Here is a 25,328-nt window from a genome sequence, read left to right as displayed (position 1 = left end):
GTCGGGGGTTATCATCCTCAAGGACCTAATTTCCAGAACTTTCGACTACGTTGAAAAAAATGACTATCTCAAAAATTTGATTGGATGTGATTGGGGAATTGATGGGCGTGAGAGGGGGGGTCACTTGCCATCCAATCACTTTCGACTGTTAAAAAGGGCACTAGCCGTTTTAATTTGCAATCAAATGATTCCTTTTTGAAGTTTCTACAACAAAACTTTCTATAAAAAAAAACCTTATGTGCCCCCAGGGCATAACTTACAACCCTTGCCCTACAATCCTACAACCCTGGGATGTTAGTTATCGTTCAATCACTTTCGACTATTAAAAAGGGCACAAGCCCTTCTAATTTCCATTAGCATATAGAAGGGCTTCCATTAGCATATAGGGCACAAGCCCATTTTGAAGTTCCTACAACATCACTATCTATAAAAACCTTATGTGCCCCCAGGGCATAGCTTAAAACCCTTGGCCCTAGGGCTCTGAGGGGGTTATCATCCTCAAAGACCTAATTTCTAAATTTTTTAACTGCGTTGAACAAAATGGCTATCTAAAAATTTTTATTGTCTGTGTTTGGGGAAAAGGTGGGCGTTCGAGGGGGGTTAGTTGCCCTCAAATCACGTTCGACTATTAAAAAGGGCACTAGTCCTTTGAATTTTCAATTGAATGAACCCTTATTCAAGTTTCTACGACAAAGCTTTCAATAAAAACCTTATATGACCCCGGGGCATAACTTACAACCCTTACCCTGAGGGCTGTGGGGGGAGTGTCATCCTCAAAGGTATAATTTCCGGACCTTTCGGCTACATTGATCATAATGGCAATCTCAAAATTTTGATTGCTTGTGTTAGGATAAATGATAGGCGTGGAAGGGGCGTTAATTGTCTTCCAATCACTTTCGACTGTTAAAAAGGGCACTAGCCATTTAAATTTTCAATCAAATGAGCCCTTTTTGAAGTTTCTACAACAACACTTTCTATAAAAAAAAAACTTATATGCCCCAAGGGCTTAACTTACAACCCTTGCCCTTAGGGCTGTCGGGGGTTATCATCCTCAAGGACCTAATTTCCAGAACTTTCGACTACGTTGAACAAAATGGCTATCTCAAATTTTGATTGGATGTGTTTGGGGAAATTGTGGGCGTGAGAGGGGGGTTTGTTGCCCTCCAATCACTTTCGACTATTAAAAAGGGCACTAATTCAAAAATTCAAAAGGAGCGACCCGGCTCAATTGTAGCCGAAACTCTAGAAAACGGGATTTTGATATCAATAGATACATCAAAACAATCTGATTTTAATGCTGATTTCAAATACACAAATTTTATCAAGTTTAGTCCTACCCATCAAAAGTTACGTGCCTGAGGAAATTTGGCTGATTTTCGAAAAAAGGGGGAAAGACCCCTTAAAAATTATAGAACCTTAATGAAAATCACACCATCATATTCAGCGTATCACAGAACCCTACTGTAGAGGTTTCAAGCTCCTATCTACAAAAATGTAGAATTTTGCATTTTTTGCCAGAAGAAAGATCACGGATGCGTGTTTATTTTTTTATTTTTTTTTCCCAGGGGTGATCGTATCAACCCAGTGGTCCTAGAATATCGTGGGAGGGCTCATTGGAACAGATATTAAAAGTTCTAGTGCCCTTTTTAAGTGACCAAAAAATGGAGGGCAACTAGGCCCCCTCCCACGCTCAGTTTTTCCCAAAGTCACCCGATCAAAATTTTGAGATAGCCATTTTGTTCAGCATGGTCGAAAATATGATAATTATGTCTTTTAGAATGACTTAATCCCCCGAAGTCCACGGGGGGAGGGCTGAAAGTTATGAACTTTTTCCAATGTTAACATATAGCATTGGTTATTGGGAAGTATACAGACGTTTTCAGGGGGGATTTTTTCTGGTAGTGGGGGATGGGGGGGGGGGGGTCGGGTCGGGGGCTATGTGGGTGGATCTTTCCATGAAGGAAGTCTTCATGGGGGAAGAGACATTGCTATGAATGGGACGCCGGATTTCCCAGCATTATTTAAAAAAAAAGATCAGAAATTAAATATAAAAGAACAAGTTTTACTACTGAAAGTAAGGAGCAACATCAAAATTTAAAACTAACAGAAATTATTACATATATGATTGGGTTCACCCACTAGTCAATACCTCGCTCTTTAATCCAAAGATTTCTCAGTACTTTCATAAGAGCTATTTATTCTAATTAACGGCCTTTGTGATTAATCGGTCATTTTTAAAGAATTGGAACAGAAATATGAACTTTAGCTTAAAGAGCAAAGTATTGACTAGGGGGCGAACCTCCTAATATACGTATTAAAAATATATTAACATAGAAGTTCGTTACGTAAGTTACGTATATTTATTACTAATAAAAACGTTCGTAAATAAAATTAAACAAGTTTCGAGAAAGCCATTTAACCAAATAAAAGTAAAATTAATATGCAAATTTTGTTTTAATTATTCATGTAAGGTGAGCCAAAATCAAAACCAGCCTTAATCAAAAACGTTCAAAAATTAAATAAAAAAACATGTTTTTTTTTAACTGAAAGTAAGGAACGACGTTAAAACTTAAAACGAACAGAAATTATTCCGTATATGAAATGGGCTGTCCCCTCCGCAACGCCTCGCACTTTACGCTAAAGTTTGACTTTCTCACAACACTATTTTTATTAAAAAAAAAAATTTGAGATAGCTATTTTGTTCAGCATAGTCGAAAATCTAATAAATATGTATTTGAAGATTACTTAATCCCCCCCCCCCCAGTTCCTGCGGGAAGAGCCGCAAGTTATGAACTTTGCCCATTGTTTAGATATAGTATTGGTTAATGGGAAGAAGTATACAGACATTTCAGGATATATTTTTTCTGGTGGGGGGGGAGTCGGAGGAGGGGGTTACGGGGGAGGATCTTTCCTTAGGGGAAGGGACATTTCTATGAAGGGGGCGTCAGATTTCCCAGCATTATTTAAAAAACGATCAGAAATTAAATAAATAAACAAGTTTTTCAACTGAAAGTAAGGAGAAAAATTAAAACTAAAACAAACAGAAATTATTACGTATATGAGGGGGTAACAAGAAACTTTGGCTCGAAGAGCGAGGTATTGAAGAGGGGTTATACCCATTATATACGGAAAAATTTCTATTCTATTAAGTTTTAATGTTGCTCCTTACTTTCAGTTGAAAAAAACGATTTGTTTTATTTAATCACTGAAAGGCAGAACCAATTCTCAGGGGAAAATGTTGACATGCTACTGATTGTCTAAGCCAGTAGTTTATTTTTCTTTATCCTCAGCTGATTCATTCCAAATCAGGGCTTTTGTAATGTTTATTCATGCAATGGAAGTTTACTTATTTTATTAAAAATTTAAATAATGTCCAAAATACTCTTTATTTTCAAAAATTGATCAGAAATATTGATTAAGATATCGCCCAACACTAATATAGCGTAATGTATGCTAGAGATGGCCACTAGGTAGGACACCAATATTGGGTGATTTTCGTTGAACCAAATTTTTTCGAGAAGCCGTATAAATTTTCAAGGAAATACCCTTTTTTCAGGGATGAAGAAACCACTATTAGAGCCCCAATTTAGTCAAACCGGCGTTAACTGGTCTCAATTTTAGAGCTCTTCAAAAATTATTTAGATATAATAAAGGTTTACAGTGAAGTGATTCCTTGGAGTCTATAGCAGAGTTTATAAGTACGCTGTATTCACTTATCTTAATCAGATTATTTATTCTTAATTACACTTTCAGTTTGAAATTTTTTATCAAAACCTCTATTAAACTTTCAAATTTGTTATAAAATGTTTTTCAAATTATATTTTACATTAATATAAATTGATAATAGAGTTTTTACGCATGAGTCGCATATACTGAAAACGTAGACGCCAAAACGAAAAATTGCAACATGAATTAAGATGTTTCCCTGCCAATTAAAACAAAATTCACCAATTGATATTCAATACAGCTGAAAGGAATAGCTGTAAAAATAAAACAAGTGGTAATACAGATGCTGAATGCCCCGTCAGGGAGGGGGTATTCAAAAACGCAGGGGCCTTTATTTTTGCCGAAATTCAAGGGGGAAAGGTTTTGGATTTCCTTGTTCATACACATAGTTCAATGTCTTCTTTCTTCCCCATTGGGACGAAGGGGGATTTACCCGTACCTCTTCTCTTTAAAGAGAAGAGGTACGGGAAGAGGTATATTTTTTGAAAATATCTTCAAAATTAATCTGTCAGAAAAATCAAGTGGATCAACTTAGTTAAATCAAGCAATGAGATAAAGGTTATTATTAAACATCTATCATGTATAGACTATGTGACTTTTTTGAAATGAATAAGCCACTGTCTGGTATTACTTCCTTTGAAAATGGAAAGCTCAATCGATAGTTTTTTTTTTTACTTTTAAATTGATTGAAAATCCTTCTATTTTATATCGATAACAACTTGGTCCTCCAAGGGGCAAAATCGTATTCTGGTGCCACAAAATGGAAGGATGTGCCACTTTCACGTGGCACAATCTTTATGGTCACTCAAAAAAGGCATAAGAACTGTTAATTTTCTTTCGAATGAATAATCTCCAGATTTTTTAGGGCTATCCGATATAACCACCCCTAAAAAAAAAAAAAAAAAAAAAAAAAAAAAAAAAAAAAAATCTAACCAGCCGACAAGTAAACACACATCCGGGACCTTTCTTCTGGACCCGCAAAAGCACTAACATTGATTATTTTTTGTAGGAGCTTGCAATCACATCAGGTTTCTCAAATACACTGAATCTATGGGCACGATTTTCATTCAGTTTATTTTTTTGGGGGGTGTTTCTCTCCTTTTTCGGAAATTTGAAAGTTTGTTGGGGCTCATACCTTTTAATGGCTATCAATAAACCTAATAGATTTTATATGTTCAGAATCAGCATAAAAAGCCCTTTCTTTTGATGAACAGATTTTTCTCCCTTTTCTTAGAGACGCAGTTACTATCCGTCCGACTGACTCCTTACTTACATTTTGTGACTACAAACTGTTTGAAAACCCTTACGATTGGACCGATGTTTAGACGTTTAAGACATAAACGTTTAAAATGTTAAGCCCGAATTTTATAGAAGCCGAGGATTACCTATAACCTTATCCTAATTAGAAGGTGCTGCTGCTTACAAAGCTTGTTTTAGTCCGTTAGTTTTTGAATTTTTGAAAAACTAAAGTAATACTGAAAATGTTAATCGGAAAACGTGGTCCGACCTCATTTTTTCTGTTTTTTTAGTTTTCAGTTTAAAAATTTGCTTGGCTTCTACTTTTCATAATTGGCAACAGCAGACTTAATTGTGATACCTATTTTGACACGTCTGTTCATTAGAATGATTAAATTAAAGAAAAAACAAAGTTTTTTTGAGGGAAGTAAAGAGCGAAGATGAAACTCAAAACGAACAAAAATTATTACTTCACAGTCTATCTAACATATATCGATAAAACTAGTGCAAATAAACCAACTGGTGATATTTCTCTACATTTGTAGGATTACAGAAAACCAGTGCTTAACTGAAAACACAAAAGCCCAGTATAAAGAACAAGAATATTGATTTGGGAATCAAAAGTTATTACATAGATTCACAACAACAAACTAATCTATAACGCCTGTCATAGTCTTACACGCGCTGTGATATCAGTAATTTTCAGTATACAATTACACTTTCCTTAAAAATTTAGGCATTAAAATAAATGCTATCCTAATAAGTGCAAAGTCATTAAACACTATGGGGAGAGAAATTAAAATCTGTTCATTTACATGAAAACTGAATAAAGTCCAATTTGAATGGAGCAATTATTAACTTTGCCATGTACGAAAACATACATACGAATCCTGAAGGAGAAGCGTTTTCATTAGCTGCCAGTGACAGAAATTAATTGCAATCGCAGCTCTGCCGGCTCTTTTTCTTTGGTTCAAATTAGTTTAGCTTGCCCAAATGAGTAATATAAGTTAGAAACTCCAATTTTTAATTTGAGGATGACACCCCATCCCCCATAGCCCTCAGGACATTGGTCGTAAGTAATACCCCTGGGGCATATAAGGTTCTTATAGAAAAGTTTTGTCGTAGAAGCTTCAAAAAGGGCTCATTCGATATGAAATTGAGAGGACTAGTGCCTTTTTATTAGTCGAAAGTGCCTTTTTTATTCGATTGGAAATTGGAATGGCTAGCGCCGTTTTTAACAGTCGAAAGTGATTGGAATGCAACTAATACCCCTTCCACACCCACCATTTGCCCAAACACATCCAATAAAAATTTTGAAATAGCCATTTTGTTCAGCGTAGTTGATTTCCTAAAAGAAATTATGTTTTTGAGGAGGACACTCCCCCCAGAGCCCTCAGGGCAAGGGTTGTAAATTATGCCCCTAGGGCATATAAGGTTTTCATAAAAAGCGTTGTCGTAGAAACTTCAAAATGGGCTCATTCGATTGGAAATTGAAATGGCTATTGCCAATATTAAGAGTCGAAAATTATTTAAGGGCAATTAACCCCCCTTTCCCTCCAACATTTGAACCAGACGCATCTAATCAAAATTGTTAGGTGGTCATTCTGTTCAACACAGTTAAGAGTTCTAGAAAATAGGTGCTTGAGGATGATAACCCCCTCAGAGCCCTCAGAGCTAGGGTTATAGGCTATGCCCTGGGGCATATAAGGTTTTTATTGAAAGTTTTGTCTTAGAAATTTGAAAAAGGGCTCATTCGATTGAAAATTCAAAGGGCTAGTGCCCTTTTTAACAGTCAAAAGTTATTGGAGGGCAACTAACCCTCCTCTCACGACCACATTTTCCCCAAATACATCTAATCAAAATTTTTAGATAGCCATTTTGTTTAACATAGTTGATAGTTTTGAAAATTAGGTCTTTAAGGATGACACCCCCCATAGCCCTCAGGGCAAGGGTTATAAGTTATACCCTGGGGGCATATAAGGTTTTTATAGAAAGCTTTTTCATAGAAATTTCAAAAAGGGCTCATTCGATTGGAAATTGAAAGGGTTAGTGCCCTTTTTAATAGTCGAAAGTCCCCAAACACCTACAATCAAAAATTTTAGATATTCATTTTGTTCAGCGTCATTAAAAGGTCTGGAAATATGGTCTTTGAGGATGACAGCCCCCCCCCCCCCCCACAACCCTCCTGGCAAAGGTTGTAAGTTATGCCCTGGGGTCATTTAAGGTTTTTTACAGAAAAAATTGTCGTAGAAACTTCAAAAAAGGCTCACTCATTTGGAAATTGAAAGGGCTAGTGCCCTTCTTAAAAGACTAGTCGAAACTGATTGGAGGCCAACTAACACCCCTCTCACGCCCACGATTTGACTAAACACATCAAAATAATATTTTGAGATAGCCATCTTTTCAACGTAGTTGAAAGTTCTGGATATTATATATATATTTAATATATATATATATATATATATATATATATATATATATATATATATATATATATATATATATATATATATATATATATATATATATATATATATATATATATATATATATATATATATATATATATATATATATATATATATATATATATATATATATATATATACATTTATCTGTTCGTGGTATTTTCAAGAATTGCATAGTTTGAATGAATAGCGTAGGGTGCTTTGATAAGTTTATGCTCTAATTTTACTGGTTATACTTGACGGCTATCTATTCTTAAATATAGTCTTCTGGCTACATTGTTAGGTAATTTTAAGCGGGCAAGGGATAGTTTTGGGCAAAAATTTGATTAAACGATATATTGATATTTTTACTTTCGATAATCGATTTCGATATTTCTAATCAGTTTTTTTGTTCAGATTAACTTTAGGTTTTGCCAAAATTTAATGTGAGAAAATTGTAATTAAAGAAAATTTGTGCAATTTTCTCCAAATGTTGAATAAAATAAAATAAAACTTCCATTACCATGAATGAATATTATAAAAAACCTGATTTGGAATTACTCGAGCTCAGGATAAAGGAAAATAAGCTATTGGCTGTTTTTGGCTATTCAAAATCAGAAGCAAGTTAATATTTTCCCCCGAGAGTTGGTTCTCCTTTTCAGTGATTTAATAAAAAAAAAAAAAAATTCCACTTAAAGTACAGAGCAATATTAAAACTCAAAGCAATAGTAATTGCATCCATGTTCCATGTATCAAAGTTCCATGTATGAGGGGGATAAAACCTCCTCATTGCCTCGCTCTTCACACCAAAATTTCTTTTTTATTCTAAAAATCTCCTTACTTTGATTTTAATTTAAGATAGAGCTTCTGAATGGCAGTCAAAGCAACCGGATTTATGTCGAAAGATATTACTAAAATGTTAGATTTGAACTAATCATACTTACCTGGGTAGGAAGTTGCCTTGATCGTGAAAGAGGCGCTTCCAGGGTGAGGTCTTTCCAATGCACTTTGGATTGGTTGACTCCCGTGATTACCCCAAATGGGGATAACTCAACAGCGTTATTTTTGGTAGTGAGGGACTGCGTTTTTACGGACCCTTGTCCACACACTGAAAAGTTTAGACCTTTGGCCCCATTTTATGGGTCTAGGAGATTCCCCCCCCCCCCGAGAAGATCCCCCCCGGAGGTCCAAAATCTGTATTGTCTGACTTCGAGTTGGGCGTGCAGAATATCTTCAGGAAAGGCTTTCCAGCCACGAAATGAATAGAGACGATGATGAATTTTCCCCTTGGTAATTTCCCCCCGTAGGAGATTCCCCCTGGAAATTTCCCCCCGTACGAGGTTCCCCCTGGAAATTTCCCCTCGTAGTAGATTCCGACCCTCCTAGCTCCACTAGGTCCGTGCTAATTTACGACAGCGGTCATGGAGATTCAAACAGAATCCTAATGTTTGGTACGGACCCATCATTTCATCTCCTCGATTCGTCTTCTCACTGGTTCGTCGACGGAACGTTCAAGACCGTGCCCGAATTGTTTTACTAGCCTTACGTTGTGCACTGCCTGTACGAGAATTGGATGATTCCATGCGTTTATGCACTGCTGCCTAACAAGTCAGACGACACGTATACGAAAATTCTTACCGAACTAAATTCTCATTTGATGAATGGAGGTCCAACACCTGTACTGTCTGATTTCGAGTTGAGCGTGCATAATTCCTTCAGGAAAGGCTTTGCTGCCACTGAAGTGAATAGAGACGGCGATGAATTTGCAGTCTCCGTTCAAATACTAGCTGCTCTTGCATTCGTGTCCATTTCAGAAGTACATTCTGCATTCACAGCTGTGGTAGCAAAACTTACTGACAATATGTTTGGGCCGATCATCACCTACTTTGAAGATAATTACATCGGTAGAATGCGTGGAAGTAGGAGAGTACCTTGCAACTTCCCGCCCCGTGTCTGGAACATGTTCGACAGAGCGAAAGATGAACTCCCCAGGACAAACAAAAATGTTGAGGGTTATCATAAAAGATTGCAGTCTTCAGTTTCGGCTCATCACCCTAGACTTTGGAAGTTCATGGACATACTCAAACGGTAACAAGCACTTAACAGGGCGGTTGTGATTCAAGCAAATGCGGGACAATCCAGTGAACCAATTAAGAAAAAGTATGTGGATTTAAATGCCAGATTTCTACAACAGATGGGAAACTACGGGAACGTCGGGACGCTGGAGTACCTGAGGCTTATTGCAAGAAATATTAGTTTTAAAGTGTAGCGTTTTAACCGTGTATGTATTACCGTGTTAACCAATTATTTACTTGACAATTTAAAAGTGTACTCCACTCGCTCTTATATTTTAGGCCGCCGAGAAAGAGAAGAAGTTTGCAACAATTTTCAAGCCATGGGTGACATCCGATGCAAATAAGTTTGAGGCAAGGGTAGTCTCCGGTGGCGATTATTTCCAAGAGGGGGGAGGGGAGAATTTTCAGAGGGGGGACATCTCGTAGGGGGGGGGAATCTCCTAGGGGGAAAGTCACCGGGGGGGATTTCATACGGGGGGAAATTTCCAGGGGGGGGATCTCCTACGGGGGGAAATTTCTAGGGGAAATCTCTTACGGGGAGAAATATCCGGGGGAAAATTATCGGGGGGAAATCTTCGAGGTAGGGGGAGGGGAATTTTCTCGTGGGGAAATCACCGGAACCCCCCTTTTATATATCACGTAGTGGGGGACTGCGTTTTCATGGACCCTTGTCCACACACTTGAAAGTTTTGTCCTTTGGGACCATTTTATATGTCACATACGTTGAAAGAAAAAACCATACAATTTGATGTTGTTAAGACAATAATAGAACATTTAAAATTGATCATTGGGCTCTTTGGAAAAATTAATTTCTTGATAAACTTACACGTTTGAAATATTATGGAAGAGCTGTGCCTAAAATCCCAAGGATATGAGAGAGTTGAGCATATACTCTATAGATTCCTGATGCATTTTGTTTTGGAAAATACTCTGTAATTATCAAATACTGATTTTTGAATTGAAATAGGAATCGAATCAAATTCCTGAAATTTAGATTAAGTCCAAAGGCTAGGCTTAAAAATTGATATGCCCTTGATCCCCACACATTTCATCAAGTCAATTGCGCTTGCAACATTTCAAACTAAAAATTCCTTCACTACCGCTAAACTTCTTGGAACATTTAAAAAGGAGAGGCCTTTGACTACAGCAATAGATCGACCACTCAGTTACATTAAAATAATTTTTGAACCTGATTACTGAATATTTATGTTTCTTTCTGTGAATGTAGTTTTAGTACCATGTCATTAAAGTTCAAAAAATAGTTAAAAATAGAGTATTTTTGTTGAAGCAATTGAAAAGACAACGAAATTCCGCAACGCTATAGCGTTTCCTATACTAAAGGCCATCGGGCTCTGTGTTGCCACAGTCACAGGTTTCCTGTGAAACTTCCCAGGTTTTTCTTACGGTCAAAGGGTTCACAGGTTTTTGCCACCGAAAGGTAGAAAGTCACAGGTTTTTGTGCTACAGGCTCCTAATATGACCTAATTTTCTGCTAAAAGTTGAATTTTGTAGAGCTCACATTTTAGGATTATTTTTATGATTTTGAGACGATATCTAATAATCATAAATCTAAAGCTTCATCGCTTAATCATAAATGACAGCCATCTGAAACTACCACTTTGAATTAAATGGAAACATGCTGATTAGTCCCAAAAAGTGATGTCAACTCAACATTGTGGATTGAATTGAAAGTTGAAACGTGCTGGATAGGTATATATTTATATTTTGTGTTTATAGTCTAGCTAAGTGGTAAAGTAAGAAACAATGAGAAGTGGCTAAGTGTGCAAACCAAGAAACAGTGAGAAGTGAAAAAAAGATGTTGCTAATAGGACGCTGGCGCTGAGACTTCTTCGAGGTAGTCATCTCTGACAGTCTGAAAAGTATTTTGTTTTTATGTGGCAATTCTCACTAATCTTTAAGTGGATTAAGTGACACAGCAGCAGTTAAGCCAGGTGTGGGAAGGGTAGATCATCCATATGTGCTGAACAAACAACAACAATAAATGTGCTAATTAGTCACCAAAAATGATGTCAACTCAACGTTTGGTTTGAAGATTGGTAAATATAGTAGTGAATAGGAGGTTAAATGATTATTAGAAAACAATAGGAAATACTCCAGTAGGATCTTCAGTGTTCTAGAAAATACTCTACTGTATAATAATTCATGTTAATTAATCTTTACTTATGCATTCAATCCAGATTCTATCCCTCTCCCGTTAGGCAGCAGAATTAGGGGTATTAGCTTTTAGCTGCCATTAGAAGCATTAGCTTTCAAATGAGTCATCCAGTAATAGGCTAGGTCTCTGCGAAAGAAAAAGAAAAAAAGTAGAATGGCTAGAATAGGTTTTTCTTTAGTTTTTGAAATGGGGGACCGTACACCTCCGGTGTACAGTTTTGGCTATGTCAAATGCAATGGTGTACTTTTTACTTCGATCCGACGCTATTTTCGAGGGGTTTCAGGCTCTTTGTGAAATTTTGCAAGATTGTTTTCACGACAAAGAAGATGTTATGTTAAATCTGAACAAACGGTCACCATTCCTGAATCAGTGTAATTTGAGTATTTTTTGCACCAAATTTTTTTCTAATGCATGTTATTCAACTTTTGGTAACTATGGGCCGAGGTTCGCTCTTTACAAGGTTTCATCTACATAGTAACAATCGTATACGTCTATGTAGAAAAAGAAAAATAAAAAGAAAAGGATTGGTTGAACTCAAGACCATTACAATGGGGATCAAACTGAACCTATTTTGAGAACATATCGGGCTTGAGAATTTGACTTCACTGGTCTATGCCAAAAATAATTCCGTTAGAAGATACTATTACACTCCCATATCGTCCATTAGCACATGAAATTACATCCAACTCTGGCTTGGATATTTATCACTTACTATGAATTGTTCAAACTTTAAATACTTTATCTATAAAGTATGGATAAATGAATTTACAACGATAATCAAGTTAAAAATAAGTTTTATTTGAAAAATGCCATAAAGCGATGACATTTGATTGTGATATTTGGTGCTTCGCATTGATATTTCAGTTTTAAAAGTTTTATCAATTTTTTCTCAAAGGGAAATTACGTGGTGGGGATGAATGTATACTTGCAGCTAAATTAAATATAGTCACTTCCACTTTTCCCATATGTTTATTGATATTGGTTTGATTTAATTGTCTGTAGTACTGTGGCAACTTTTACCACAGCAACCAATAATTAGATCCCATTTCCTAAAATTGGTCTCAATCAGGAACCCTTACCGCTATCTAAATTCACAAAGTGCCAAGACTTTCAAAGAAAGGTGTTTATTGTTTAAAGTTCAGGAAAGGTCTGCCGATTTTATACGAAAACATTGATTGAAAACGAAACTAGTCTTATCTAGAAAATAAATATCGTAGAAAATAAATATCACGACGGGGATAAAAAATGATAAACCATCCAGTAGCGGATCCAGATGGGGGGAGGGGGAGGCGAGGGGTGCCCCCCCTAAAGTAGTCTGAAGTAGTGTAATTTACCTAATTAACGCAAGTTTGCATTAATTAAGCTTGCTCCTAACGTAAGTTTATCGGATCAACCTATTTTGCACCCCCCCCCTAAAAATCCCGGATCCGCCCCTGAAACCATCACACCCATTCCACCAGTTATTGGAAGAAAAAAATTCCTCATTTTCACAAATTTCATCAAACCCTCGCCCCCTTTTTTATAAAATCTTGCATGGGCTAATAAGTTGAGTCTGCAGTATATAAATGACGTATTAGGTCATAATTCGTATATGAAATATTTCATACATGTGAGATGGAAAATTTTCAAAACACATGGCAGGCTCACCTAGCTTTTTTCTGCTTTCGAAATTACGAATAATGCACTTTGTAACCTAGTCTCATTGATTGACGCATATGGGTTTTCACTAACCCATAAGTGCAGAAATAAGTGGGAGGAGCTTTTTGTTCGCACCGAGAATGAAGAGCCAGAAATCATCTGCGGTAAACTTATTGCCTAATTATATAAACTGTGGTTTAGACGGACTGATTATTTGTCGATAATTAACCATTCAGCGATAAAAACGGCCGTTTTTTACAAGGAATCAGCCGATTTTCTTCTAGAGAAAATTCCTAGTCGCTCGTCGATTTTGAAGAAATCGGCCTAAAAAGGGGCCAGGTTAAGACTGAGGAAGTTCTGGAATCCAACGAAGAATTTAGAAACAAGATGAGGATAGCTCGCAGGATTGCGATAGATGAAGCGAAAATGGCGGCGTGGATAGCCTCTGAAGGCATCCCTTTCAGAAAAGCTGATACATTGACACCCTTAGTAAGGGAAATTTTTCCCGACTCGAAAATCACCAATGGAGTAAAAGTAAAGCGTACAAAGGCAAGTGAAATCATAAAAGCGGTCATTGGGCCCTATGGACTTGAGAAATTAGACGTGGAACTGAAAAATAGTCCTTTTTCAGTCATTGTTGATGAAACGATAGATAGATACATGGCAAAGTGTATGTGTATAATGGTGCGCTACAAGAATAGTAGCGATGACGTTAAAAAGCATTTCTTGGTTTACTTGAAGCGAAAGATGCATCGTCCAAGGGACAGAAAGAACTTAATGGCAAGCATTTAAAAGACCATGGTATTGTGATGAATCACTTTCTTGGTATTGGCTATGACAATGCCTCAGTCAACATAGGTGCCCATCGTGGGCTTGGTACCCTTTTTAAAACTGAAGTGTCGTCTCTTTTCACTGTCGGCTGCACAAGTCACTCGTTGGCGCTCTGTGCTTCAGCAGCATATAAAACCTTGCCGGACTGGTTAGAGTCTTGTGTGCATGATACAATACACTACATTACCCATAGTCCCAAGAGGACTGGAGAATTTCGTGACCATCATAAGTTTGCTAAAATTGAAGCGAAACAGTTGCTATCGGTGGTTTCAACGAGATGGATCAGCTTTTAGGCAGTCATCAGACTGCCATTAGAAACCTGGAATGCTTTGTTATTGTTTTACAGTAGTCACGCCTTAGACGAGGGCGCTTTAGATAAGGCAAGCAAGAAGAAGGCACTCAAAATATACAACGCTTTGAAAAATCCTGTCATGAAGGCAGGGTTGCCACCGTCAGTAAGATTTTACTAGATCCATTAAAAAAATCTAGTAAATTTAGAGGATCTAGTAAATTTCCCGAAATCTAGTAAAAAGTCATGATTTATAATAAAAGAACTTTTGTTATTTTCCATGAATTCGGGGAAAAAAATTAGGGTCCATTCACTACAAAATCTGATTTTGACTACGTTAGATATTATGGCTACGATTGCTCTCATTTTTACGATTTCGCGTCAACCCTAGTGCTTAAAAATCTCTACTTTTCTCTTGGCTCCTTCTTGATACTTGGTTTGAAAGGCAAAACTGTTTAAAATCAGGACTGGTATGCCGGCTTAATTTGTTTTCAGAAAATTTTCCCAGACTCTCATAACAGCTGCTACGTTTGTTAGTTAGCTTTGTCCCTTTTTAAAGACGCTGCTGGAAACGAGCTTTTTCCATACTTGCCCATGTTCTTTCTGACTCTCTGCCGCTACCCCCATTCAAGTGCTGGAGCAGAGAGACAGTTCTTGATTTTTTCGGTCCTTAAAACTAAAAACCGGAATTGGCTAAATGTCTCGAGTGTTTCGTCCCTGATGGAAACGCAGCAACTTGTTCTCTGGTCGTCAAGTGGAGTACATGACTGGGTGATCCCCAGCGATTTGACTCGTGCTATCAAGAAATATAAACAAGTAGATCCCTTTAGTCAGAATTCGACACTAGTGGATACTGTAAATTCAAATGAGGCCGAGGACTATTAAAGCCTTTTAAGGGCGAATTTTTTTAATTGTGACTACATAATTTTCTTCTTACTTTTCAATTTGTATGATTTGCCTGATCAGAAGACTATTGATACAATGTTATTTTTTTTAAACTAATTATTGTATATTGTATAAGTTTTCTTTTTCTTGGCAGCCCTAGTCCAATTTGAGGTGCACGTTTTAATGGACATATTTTTACGACTAAACCAGTAGCCGATTACGTCATTTCCGTTTTGAAATGACATGGATTTTTTTGGTTTTTGATTCCCTTGAATATGAACGAGAGAGGATCCAGAAAAAATCAGTTCAAAAAAATCCAAAATTAGTTTCTTTAAAATGTGCCAGAAATCTTTGTAAGCAGCTTATCCCTTATTTAAAGACCATCCCATTTAGTGTTTAAAAACTGACAAATTTCCTCTTAAAAATGCAAAATTGAAGGTTTTACATTTCAAACCTAAAAACGGAAACTGGGGGACAAATTTCTAAAGCCGTCACTTTCAAACACCGCTCAGATTCTAAGCACTCCATCGCCTGAATTACTTCGTGAATAAGAGTTGTAGCTGTTTTTCTTCGTTGATTTTTTTTTAATTTTTCAATACATCTGAATTTTATAACCTGAAAACCATTGATAAATTTAAAGCCGGGCTTCACCAGCAGGATTTCCAGAATCTAAGATTCGAGACTATTGTTTGACGTCTTGGATACACCGCATCTGGAATATGAAGCCTATCCAGTAGTACATCTAAATAATAAAAAAAAGGATTTTTGAACTTATGGGTTTCCGGAATTTTCAATCGTACTATGAAAACGAAAGAAAAGAGGAAGAGAGAAAAAAAGAGAGGAAAAAAGATTGTAGAATTCCTATTTATTATCCTCCTATAGTAAAATTCGATGCTTGATGGTGCGCAAAAAAATTTTTTGAGTATTTAGTAAAAACAGATGGGATTCAGTACATTTTTCCTCTCTGATTTAGTAAATTCTCCAAGGCCAGGGTGGCAACCCTGCTAGTCAAGTAAATATTCATTAAAATCTAACATTTTTACTAACATCTTCCGAGATAAATCCGGTTGCTTTGAATGCCATTCAGTAGCTATAACTAATTAAAGAGATGCAGTTGTACACAACTTTTTCACATCAATGAATCAAGTCTCGATATTATTTTCAAAAATAGCAATGTTCTATATCATTTTCATAGTCAAACGTCTTAATTGTTTGATTGCAAATTTACCTTTTTGAGAAAAGAAAATCAGGGGTTTCTCACTCTCTTATCAACATGACTGAATAGTCAAAACTTTAATTTCTGAGAACTTAGTGGCCGTTTTACTGGTTATGGCAAATATTTTCTCGTTAAAAAACAAAGGGGGCTATAGTCATCACTACTACTACTAACAACCCACAACAGAGCCAAGCCGTCTGAGGCAAAAAACAATCAGCAATGCTTCAGCAATTCTACTCGAATCTTGGTTCTATTTAAATTTCAGTAGTTAATAATTACGGACTATTTTCAATAAAAGATACATGGGGACTTATTTTGGTGCATGGAATTTGATTTCTGCTTGATAGAGGTGCGCCTATTCCAAAGATACTGCAATACCAGGCCAATGCATTGAGGGAGCGGAGCAAGCCCCGACATCCCTCCGGTTTCCAAAAATAGGTTTAATATTCTGGCTAAGCCCCATGTAGGGACCCTATTAGGTATTAAGCTGATAAGAACAGATACTTCACTTTGATCTTAGATAAAAGGCCGAGAAGCGATTATTGAATAAGGATTGTCAAAGACTTTATTAGAATACGAGTAACAAGGTTTACGGCCAGTTTAATTTCGGTTCCAATGCTCAAATAACATTCACTAAACTCATTAGTTCGTCTTTGGATTTTTCTGAAAAGCATAAGACATTTCCCATAATATCAAAATTTATTTCAAAATTTTAATGGTAAACTGAAAATTTTCCAATTAAGACTTGGTCACAATTGTCATCCAAAAAAACCAAAATCAGAGAAGATAGGCCTTAAATCAGAGATATATGATCTTGGCCCTTTCGCTGACAATAGTCGGAACTAGCGTTGATGAACTGCGTTAATTCGCGGTAATTAAGGGGGGGGGGAAAGTAATTTTTATAATTCAGAGCGGAAAATTTTCTTGTGTTCTGAATATGTTTTACAAAAATACCCAAGAAAACACGCTCATTTGTAATGAGAATTGTCACTCCGCCAGTTGATACCACCGGTATTGATCAAGAGTGTCAATTCATGGAAACTAAAGGGGCAAGGCCGGATCCAATGCCCCCTCCCCCCCCCGATATTTTTGTCCAACTCGTTCAAACGTAATGCATTGCATTTAAACAAATTTTCGATGAATTTTTAACTTTTTGTACCCCTAGCTCCCAAACAATATTATGGACACGGCCCTGAGGGGGGGGGGAAGAGTATCCTTTAGAGTCCAGGGAGGGGAATTTCGTTGTCTTTTCAATTTCTTTAACAAATATACGTAAAAACAACAAGCCAACGTACTATTTATCAATTTAAATGGGTGCGTAGTTAGCAAGGACGAGGGAGACATGTTTGATTGCACCATTTGTACTATAGTTTATAAGATATAGGGGATTTTCAGTGAGATTTACTGGACAGAAGTGTTTGAATATGTTACTCACACACACACACACACACATATATATATATATATATATATATATATATATATATATATATATATATATATATATATATATATATATATATATATATATATATATATATATATATATATATATATATATATATATATATATATATATATATATATATATATATATATATATATATATATATATATATATATATATATATATATATATATATATATATATATATATATATATATATATATATATATATATATATATATATATATATATATATATATATATATATATATATATATATATATATATATATATATATATATATATATATATATATATATATATATATATATATATATATATATATATATATATGTATATATATATATATGTGTGTGTGTGTGTGTGTGTGTGTGTGTGTGTGTGTGTGTGTGTGTGTGTGTGTGTGTGTGTGTGTGTGTGTGTGTGTGTGTGTGTGTGTGTGTGTGTGTGTGTGTGTGTGTGTGTGTGTGTGTGTGTGTGTGTGTGTGTGTGTGTGTGTGTGTGTGTGTGTGTGTGTGTGTGTGTGTGTGTGTGTGTGTGTGTGTGTGTGTGTGTGTGTGTGTGTTTTTTTTTTTTTTTTTATGTGTGTTATATATATATATATATATATATATATATATATATATATATATATATATATATATATATATATATATATATATATATATATATATATATATATATATATATATATATAAGTAAAAAAAAAGAATTTTTTTTCCTTTTTTTAAACTAACACTTTGTGACTTTTCAATGAAAGTAGTAAGGAATTCCATGATAATTTAGAGCTAAGACCCTTAGTTTCAAGAGATAATTAATTTGTCCGGTTTTTTTTTCTTTACTTATCTACTATTCTTATCATTTACGAATTAAAATCTGTAAGATTCTTCATTTACCAACACAAGTTTTTCTACTTAGCGTTCAACCAACTCTTAAATAGGCGGAAAATGAAGAATTTTCACGGCCATCTGACATTTTGGGCAAGGGCTTTGCCCAAATATAATGACTTTAACAATCAATCGTATTTCAGATCTTCTGCGTCGAAGGTGTTTGGCCAATGTTGGGTTAAAATTATTAATTACTTACTTTGTTTTAATTCATGCTACCAGTATTGGCCATGTGGGTTCTTCCCTCTCAATGGAAAAAATTCTAAATCTGACAGATTCAAAATAAATTGTATTAAACCCACAGTTGACAATTCTTCTTTAAATCAGTCCACCTGACCACGGAGAAATGTCCTAATTAATGGTGAAGGAGTTTTTCTTTATGTTGGAGATGAGGTAAAGCTTTATTTTATGGCAATGACTGGCATTGCTACACGTAAGCACGATTCACATTTTATATTGCAAAACAGCTAAAATTTTCAGTCAGCTAACAAAAAGATGAGAGAGAAATTTATTATGCCTAACAAACAACAACTATAGTTTAAAACCACCCCAATATGTAAAAACTTGTTAGAGGGCATCAGACAGATGAATAAATCAAACAATGAAGAAGATGACTGTAAAATATCATTAAAGTAAAAATAAAAAGAAATCATAGTGTAGGAACAAAACCAGTGAACGCGGGGAGGGACAACCCCCTCCCCAAATGGATGGAATAAAGGCGGGAGAGACGGAAATGATTATTTTTTTACCTATTTAATATTCTTTGCTCATTTCCTTTATCCGCTAATTTCGTTTATTACATTACTTAATCTTTGTTAAATATTATTTTCTTACTCTTTTCTTATTTTTTCGCAAAAGTGAAGAAGTTCTTTTGGATCTTTCATTGAGGGCGTGAACCGGTGTAAATATTGGGAGATTTAAGAGAATATATGAGGAAGAATTTAACTGAGTTGTAAAGATCAGGGGAGATGTCGTAGGAATGGTATTTTTGATGAATGACATTATTTTTCAAATCTCATGTTTTTTCAATTCCGTTATATTCCTAGAGGTATTCTTATCTGGGCGATTATTAGACGATAAATTAATTTCTATTTTCTTGCCATCTATTTGAAAAACTTATGTCATAATTCCCTAGATGACCCTAAGCATGAAAAGAATATTCATAGTAAGCTCAAAATTTATCTAGAAAATTTAATTTTATGTGTAAACTTAAAGGGACAAGGGAGGAATCTATTACGAGTTTGGTCACCGAAAGGAATAGTTGACTATCATCATCCAGAATTGGAATTTCGTGAAATTAAATTTGAAAACACTACCAAATTGCGAGAAGAAAAATAGTTTTGATAAACAAAAAATTGACTAAATAGTTCTTACATAATAAAATTACGCTTAATATAGTGAAGAATATATTTGAAGAAGAGTATTATAACTTCAATCATTACGATAGTACTGAAGAGAATTAATGTCAATTATTATTTAATTTAACACTAATGTTAAAAATAATTAAAAAAGCCAGCACTAATGCCTAAAATTTAATATTTAGCATTATTATATTTTAAGCATTGTCCGTTTTGCCCATACGAGTGTAAACAAAAGTAAAAATATGTGGATCAATTAAACATATAATTATATTTCACAATCAAGACGCGTCAAGAACTTCCTTTGGCACTTTAAAGGGCACCAGGGAGGAGGTCAGGGTGGATTTTCTTTTAGAAGACGAAAAGTGTGCAACAAGTACGCGACTTCATTGCTTTCAGAAGAATATAGAAAACACAAAAAATTTTCCTTCTGTACATAGCATCTTTGAAGTCTCCATAAAATCATAGTCATGCCAATTTACTGAATTAATTTAATTACAGCATTCGTATATTAAGTTAATTTAAACAAAGAAACCAGGTAATTTTAATTGTTTTACCTTTTCACTTGGTATTTGCGGTAGTTATGATGATAGAAATCATATCAGCCATCTCCAGCTACTACTAACAATAACTCACTGCAGCATACAGACTTTGACCCCCCCCCACTAATTTCTGCTTGACTCGTAAAAATATAACAAAGATACTGCTCCTCCTCTTGATCTTGTCTCATTTAATGGTCCAGTTTGTTCATTTGCATTTTTTCCTCTAGGTATTATGAAACTGCTGAAAAGGCCTTTTGTTTTGAATTCATTACACTGGGTATTTTATGCTTAGCTATCTTTATTGTGTAATTTTATATCTGTCATAAGTACTAAACGGCTGAAAGGAGATGCTACTCTTTTCAACTATGTGGAATATAATGGTTATCCCAAGATTTCGATTGAATAGGCTTTGGGAGGGGGCTGGATGCCCTCCGTTTACTTTTGGCGGATTTATTTAAATAAAGAAGGATGGTCACATAAACGACCACTCATAGTATATTATAAACTCTCAAAAGAAGCTTTCGATCGAATAAATTCACAAAATATAATGGGATGAATTTACAAAATGTGTCCCTTTTTTGCCTTTTAATGCCCTATATTTCTAGAATATACCTTTATATGTCATTTTTTTTCTTAGCCAGCAAATGGGCATAAGTTTTTTTGACATAAAATGTGTCCAGTTGGGAACCGTGCTTAAAACATATCTTTTGATCATAAATACAACTGCTATTCAAAACACAACCTTTTTTTAAAGATTTAAATTTAGATACACTATACAGAGAAATTGACATGATTTTGTATTCTCACTAAATAACCGAATTCATAGACTGGAATTGGAAACCCTGTTCAGCGTCCTAATTTAGAAAAACAGGCGTTAACCATATCTCAATTAAAGGGCTCTTCAAAAATTGTAATGCAAAAGAATGCGCTTAAACAGTTTTCTTCAGAATGGAGTTCAGAGTTTATTCACCAATAAATACAAAATGGGAATACAATGTCCCTTTCCCCCTCGAAACGCCAGGGATACAAGGGGGATACAAAAAAAACAAAAAAAAAAACACAATATGAGCAACAACTAAAAAAAAGAGAACAATAACCAAATAACATACAAGATAAAAAGAGAACATACCTGAGGCCTGGGAGTCAAAGCACGGAGAAGACAACCATACCCCATGATAACAGACAAATAAGATATTGATTCAACAAAATCACAAACAATTCTGCCACTCGCATTCCAATTTTTGCCCGACCCAGTTTACACTAGGATAATGATTTTGTGTTAACTAATTCTAATGTCTCATTTTTGTAAGTAGGTTAAGTATATGTATACATATATTTACACACATATATATATATATATATATATATATATATATATATATATATATATATATATATATATATATATATATATATATATATATATATATATATATATATATATATATATATATATATATATATATATATATATATATATATATATATATATATATATATATATATATATATATATATATATATATATATATATATATATATATATATATATATATACACCAAACCATACCTGTATATATATATATATATATATATACCAAGGCTATGGTTTGGTGTCATATGTCTTTAGATTGTTTTTACTGATTTTTCACCTACTTTTCCTTTTTTTTAATTTGGCACCCTGTGTACCATGAGTCAAATGCGATGTATTTAAAATACCAAAATAAAGTCCTTCTTTCTAAAGATAATTCTGACTCCTATAATTAAGCTAAATCTAGTTTCAAAAATAAAAAGTCCTTAATCAGCAAAGAAAAGAAACTGCAGTCTTTGGATTTCGCTAAGACAGTGAGCAATAAGAAAGATGCTACGCACAATATTTCTAAGGAAGTTTAAACGATAAAAACCGTGTGAACGCCTAAATCATCAAAAGAATTTAAGACGTATTATTGGACGAGGGTTCGCGTCCTTGGGCCACGCGAGCCAATGGCAAGCCAGGCCTTACAGCGCAGGACGAAAGAACTGCGTTTGGTAGTGGGGTAAAAGTGCTTTTTAAAAAAGGATTAGTAGATCAGAGTCGAGATCATTCAGACAAAATTCTTATTCTTCCATCGTTGTCACCGTTATTGTCATTTGGAGTGACCCATTGCTGTGCACCTAAGTATGTAATTTCAATAAATATATTGTCTTTTTATCTGTGTTTATTTCACTTTATATGTCTGCATCTAGTCTGATAATAGGCAATTAGTTCGTATGTCTCCAAGGTAAATGCTCCCAAAGGAATCTGATCTCGAGATAGCTCGAGAAAAAAGAGGCCACATTTATATGTCTACATAATCAATTTTCTCCCATCAATTGAGAGCGGCGCTAGCCTAGTTGACACAATCTTTAGCGCTATAGGCGGAGCTGTCGGAGAAATTACAAGGTGTAAGTTCATGACCCTTGGGCATAATATCGCCTTTGACGCGGTCAGTATTTAGTACCGCATTTAGTATAATCCACACAATTTTTCTATTGCTACAAATGCCATAAATCCCTATTGCTACAAATGGCGCGGTCGGTAGGATTCGAACCTACGAACCTAAATGATATTTAGAGACATTTGAAGATATTCGAAGTTGAAATTAAAGACAATTTGAAGTTTAATTCTGAGAACCCCATCGATCAGTACAAGATAAACGATATTTAACGATATTTGAAGTTAAATGATATTTGAGGATGTTTGAAGTTGAAGTTAAAGACAATATGTTAAAAAAGTCACTATAATTTGAGGACAACACATTTCAAATCCAAGCTTCAATTACTCCATGATTAACTTAGGAATCACCGCAAAGGCTAATTGACACAAGCCATGAGCTAAAAATTTTATAAAAGGCACAAATGAACAATTTTCCGCGAGAATACAATCTCTATGTGCCTCCAAAAAGCCTAAAAATGATATGCTGAGAAGAAAAAACACCAGCACCTGTAGTGGGAAGCATCATTTCCCAGTTGACTATTAGAGAAAACTTGTCGTGTTAAGACAGTCAGGCTCGAACTGTTCCATGAAGAAACCATAACGTAAATGCTTCAAAATTTTTGCCAAGACAAAAAGAGTGAAGGACAATAATCTACAACAGAAGGGTGTAGTACACTAAGGACTCGAAGGTGATGAATAGATGTGAATCTACATGTGTTACTTCCTAATAACTTTGACAATTCAAAAATCCCAATAGTGAAAGTGTTTTAATGTTACCAGCGAATATGGTAAACCCAATATTGCTTGTTATAAATCATTTATGTATGTACCGCTAGACGTTCAAGTAGAATTAGGTGTAGTGTTATCATGTTATCCGTTTAATGTAGCGTAGATAGAATGTAGTACGTCACATAAATAGCAAAATAAAAAAAAGCCTTGTAAAAATTGAAAAAAAAAATCTTTAGTATTGTAGCTAGCCTAGAACCATGAATAATCTTAGTCCGGTAGATGAATTTTAGATAGGGATGTAGAATAAGAAAAAAAAGTAATAGAGAAAATTTTTATCACTCCTGATTAAGCCATAACATATATATAAAATAATTATGTAGAAGAAATAGTTAATAAATGGCGAACATTTTAAAAGCCCAAAGGCGAGCAGTTATTAATGACGGGGCGTCATTAATTGATGGGAAGGGTGATATGTACCATGAGTAAAATGCGATGTATTTAAAATACCAAAATAAAGTCCTTCTTTCTAAAGATAATTCTGACTCCTATAATTAAGCTAAATCTAGTTTCAAAAATAAAAAGTCCTTAATCAGCAAAGAAAAGAAACTGCAGTCTTTGGATTTTGCTAAGACAGTGAGCAATAAGAAAAATGCTACGCACAATATTTCTAAGGAAGTTTAAACGATAAGAACCGTGTGAACGCCTAAATCATCAAAAATATTTAAGACTTATTATTGGACGAGGGTTCGCGTCCTTGGGCCACGCGAGCCAATGGCAAGCCAGTCCTTACAGCGCAGGACGAAAGAACTGCGTTTGGTAGTGGGGTAAAAGTGCTTTTTAAAAAAGGATTAGTAGATCAGAGTCGAGATCATTCAGACAAAATTCTTATTCTTCCATCGTTGTCACCGTTATTGTCATTTGAAGTGACCTATTGCTGTGCACCTAAGTATGTAAGTTCAATAAATCTATTGGCTTTTTTATCTGTGTTTATTTCATTTTATATGTCTGAACCTAGTCTAATAATAGGTAATTAGTTCGTATGTCTCCAAGGTAAAAGCTCCCAAAGGAATCTGATCTCCAGATAGCTCGAGAAAAAAGAGGCCACATTTATATGTCTACATATTCAATTTTCTCCCATTAATTGAGAGCGGGGCTAGCCTAGTTGACACAATCTTTAGCGCTATAAGCGGCGCTGTCGGAGAAATTACAAGGTGTAAGTTCATGACCCTTGGGCATAATATCGCCTTTTTCGCAGTCAGTATTTAGTACCGCATTTAGTATAAACCAAACAATTTTTCTATTGCTACAAATGCCATAAATCCCTATTGCTACACCTGGTGGCCTGCTTAAAACTGCAAACAATACATAGA

The 25,328-nt window shown here is 35.0% G+C and overlaps 1 protein-coding gene and 2 non-coding genes across 3 annotated transcripts; 2 read left to right on the top strand and 1 right to left on the bottom strand.

Moving 5' to 3' along the window:
• Window positions 1–8,345: 8,345 nt before the first annotated feature.
• LOC148956272 (U1 spliceosomal RNA) lies at window positions 8,346–8,509 on the top strand. The gene has a single exon (XR_016142552.1). It is a non-coding gene; the product is annotated as a U1 spliceosomal RNA (small nuclear RNA).
• A 473-nt stretch (window positions 8,510–8,982) lies between these two features.
• On the top strand, window positions 8,983–9,501 carry LOC148956271 (uncharacterized). Its single transcript, XM_089090149.1, has one exon. The coding sequence runs from the start codon at window positions 8,983–8,985 to the stop codon at window positions 9,499–9,501; it is 519 nt and encodes a 172-aa protein (XP_088946275.1).
• A 7,362-nt stretch (window positions 9,502–16,863) lies between these two features.
• On the bottom strand, window positions 16,864–17,059 carry LOC148956270 (U2 spliceosomal RNA). Its single transcript, XR_016142632.1, has one exon. It is a non-coding gene; the product is annotated as a U2 spliceosomal RNA (small nuclear RNA).
• Between the last annotated feature and the right edge of the window lie 8,269 nt (window positions 17,060–25,328).

Source organism: Artemia sp. Qi Xiang Cuo, chromosome 1 (assembly GCF_049724085.1).
Source record: "Artemia sp. Qi Xiang Cuo chromosome 1, ASM4972408v1, whole genome shotgun sequence".
Taxonomy (NCBI): domain Eukaryota; kingdom Metazoa; phylum Arthropoda; class Branchiopoda; order Anostraca; family Artemiidae; genus Artemia; species Artemia sp. Qi Xiang Cuo.
Note: the sequence above shows the minus strand (reverse complement) of the source record. Positions and strands in the feature narration are given on the sequence as shown.

Bases quoted from the DNA above. Each gene is read 5' to 3' on its own strand.
- LOC148956271 (XM_089090149.1), top strand. From the start codon at position 8,983: ATGATTCCATGCGTTTATGCACTGCTGCCTAACAAGTCAGACGACACG.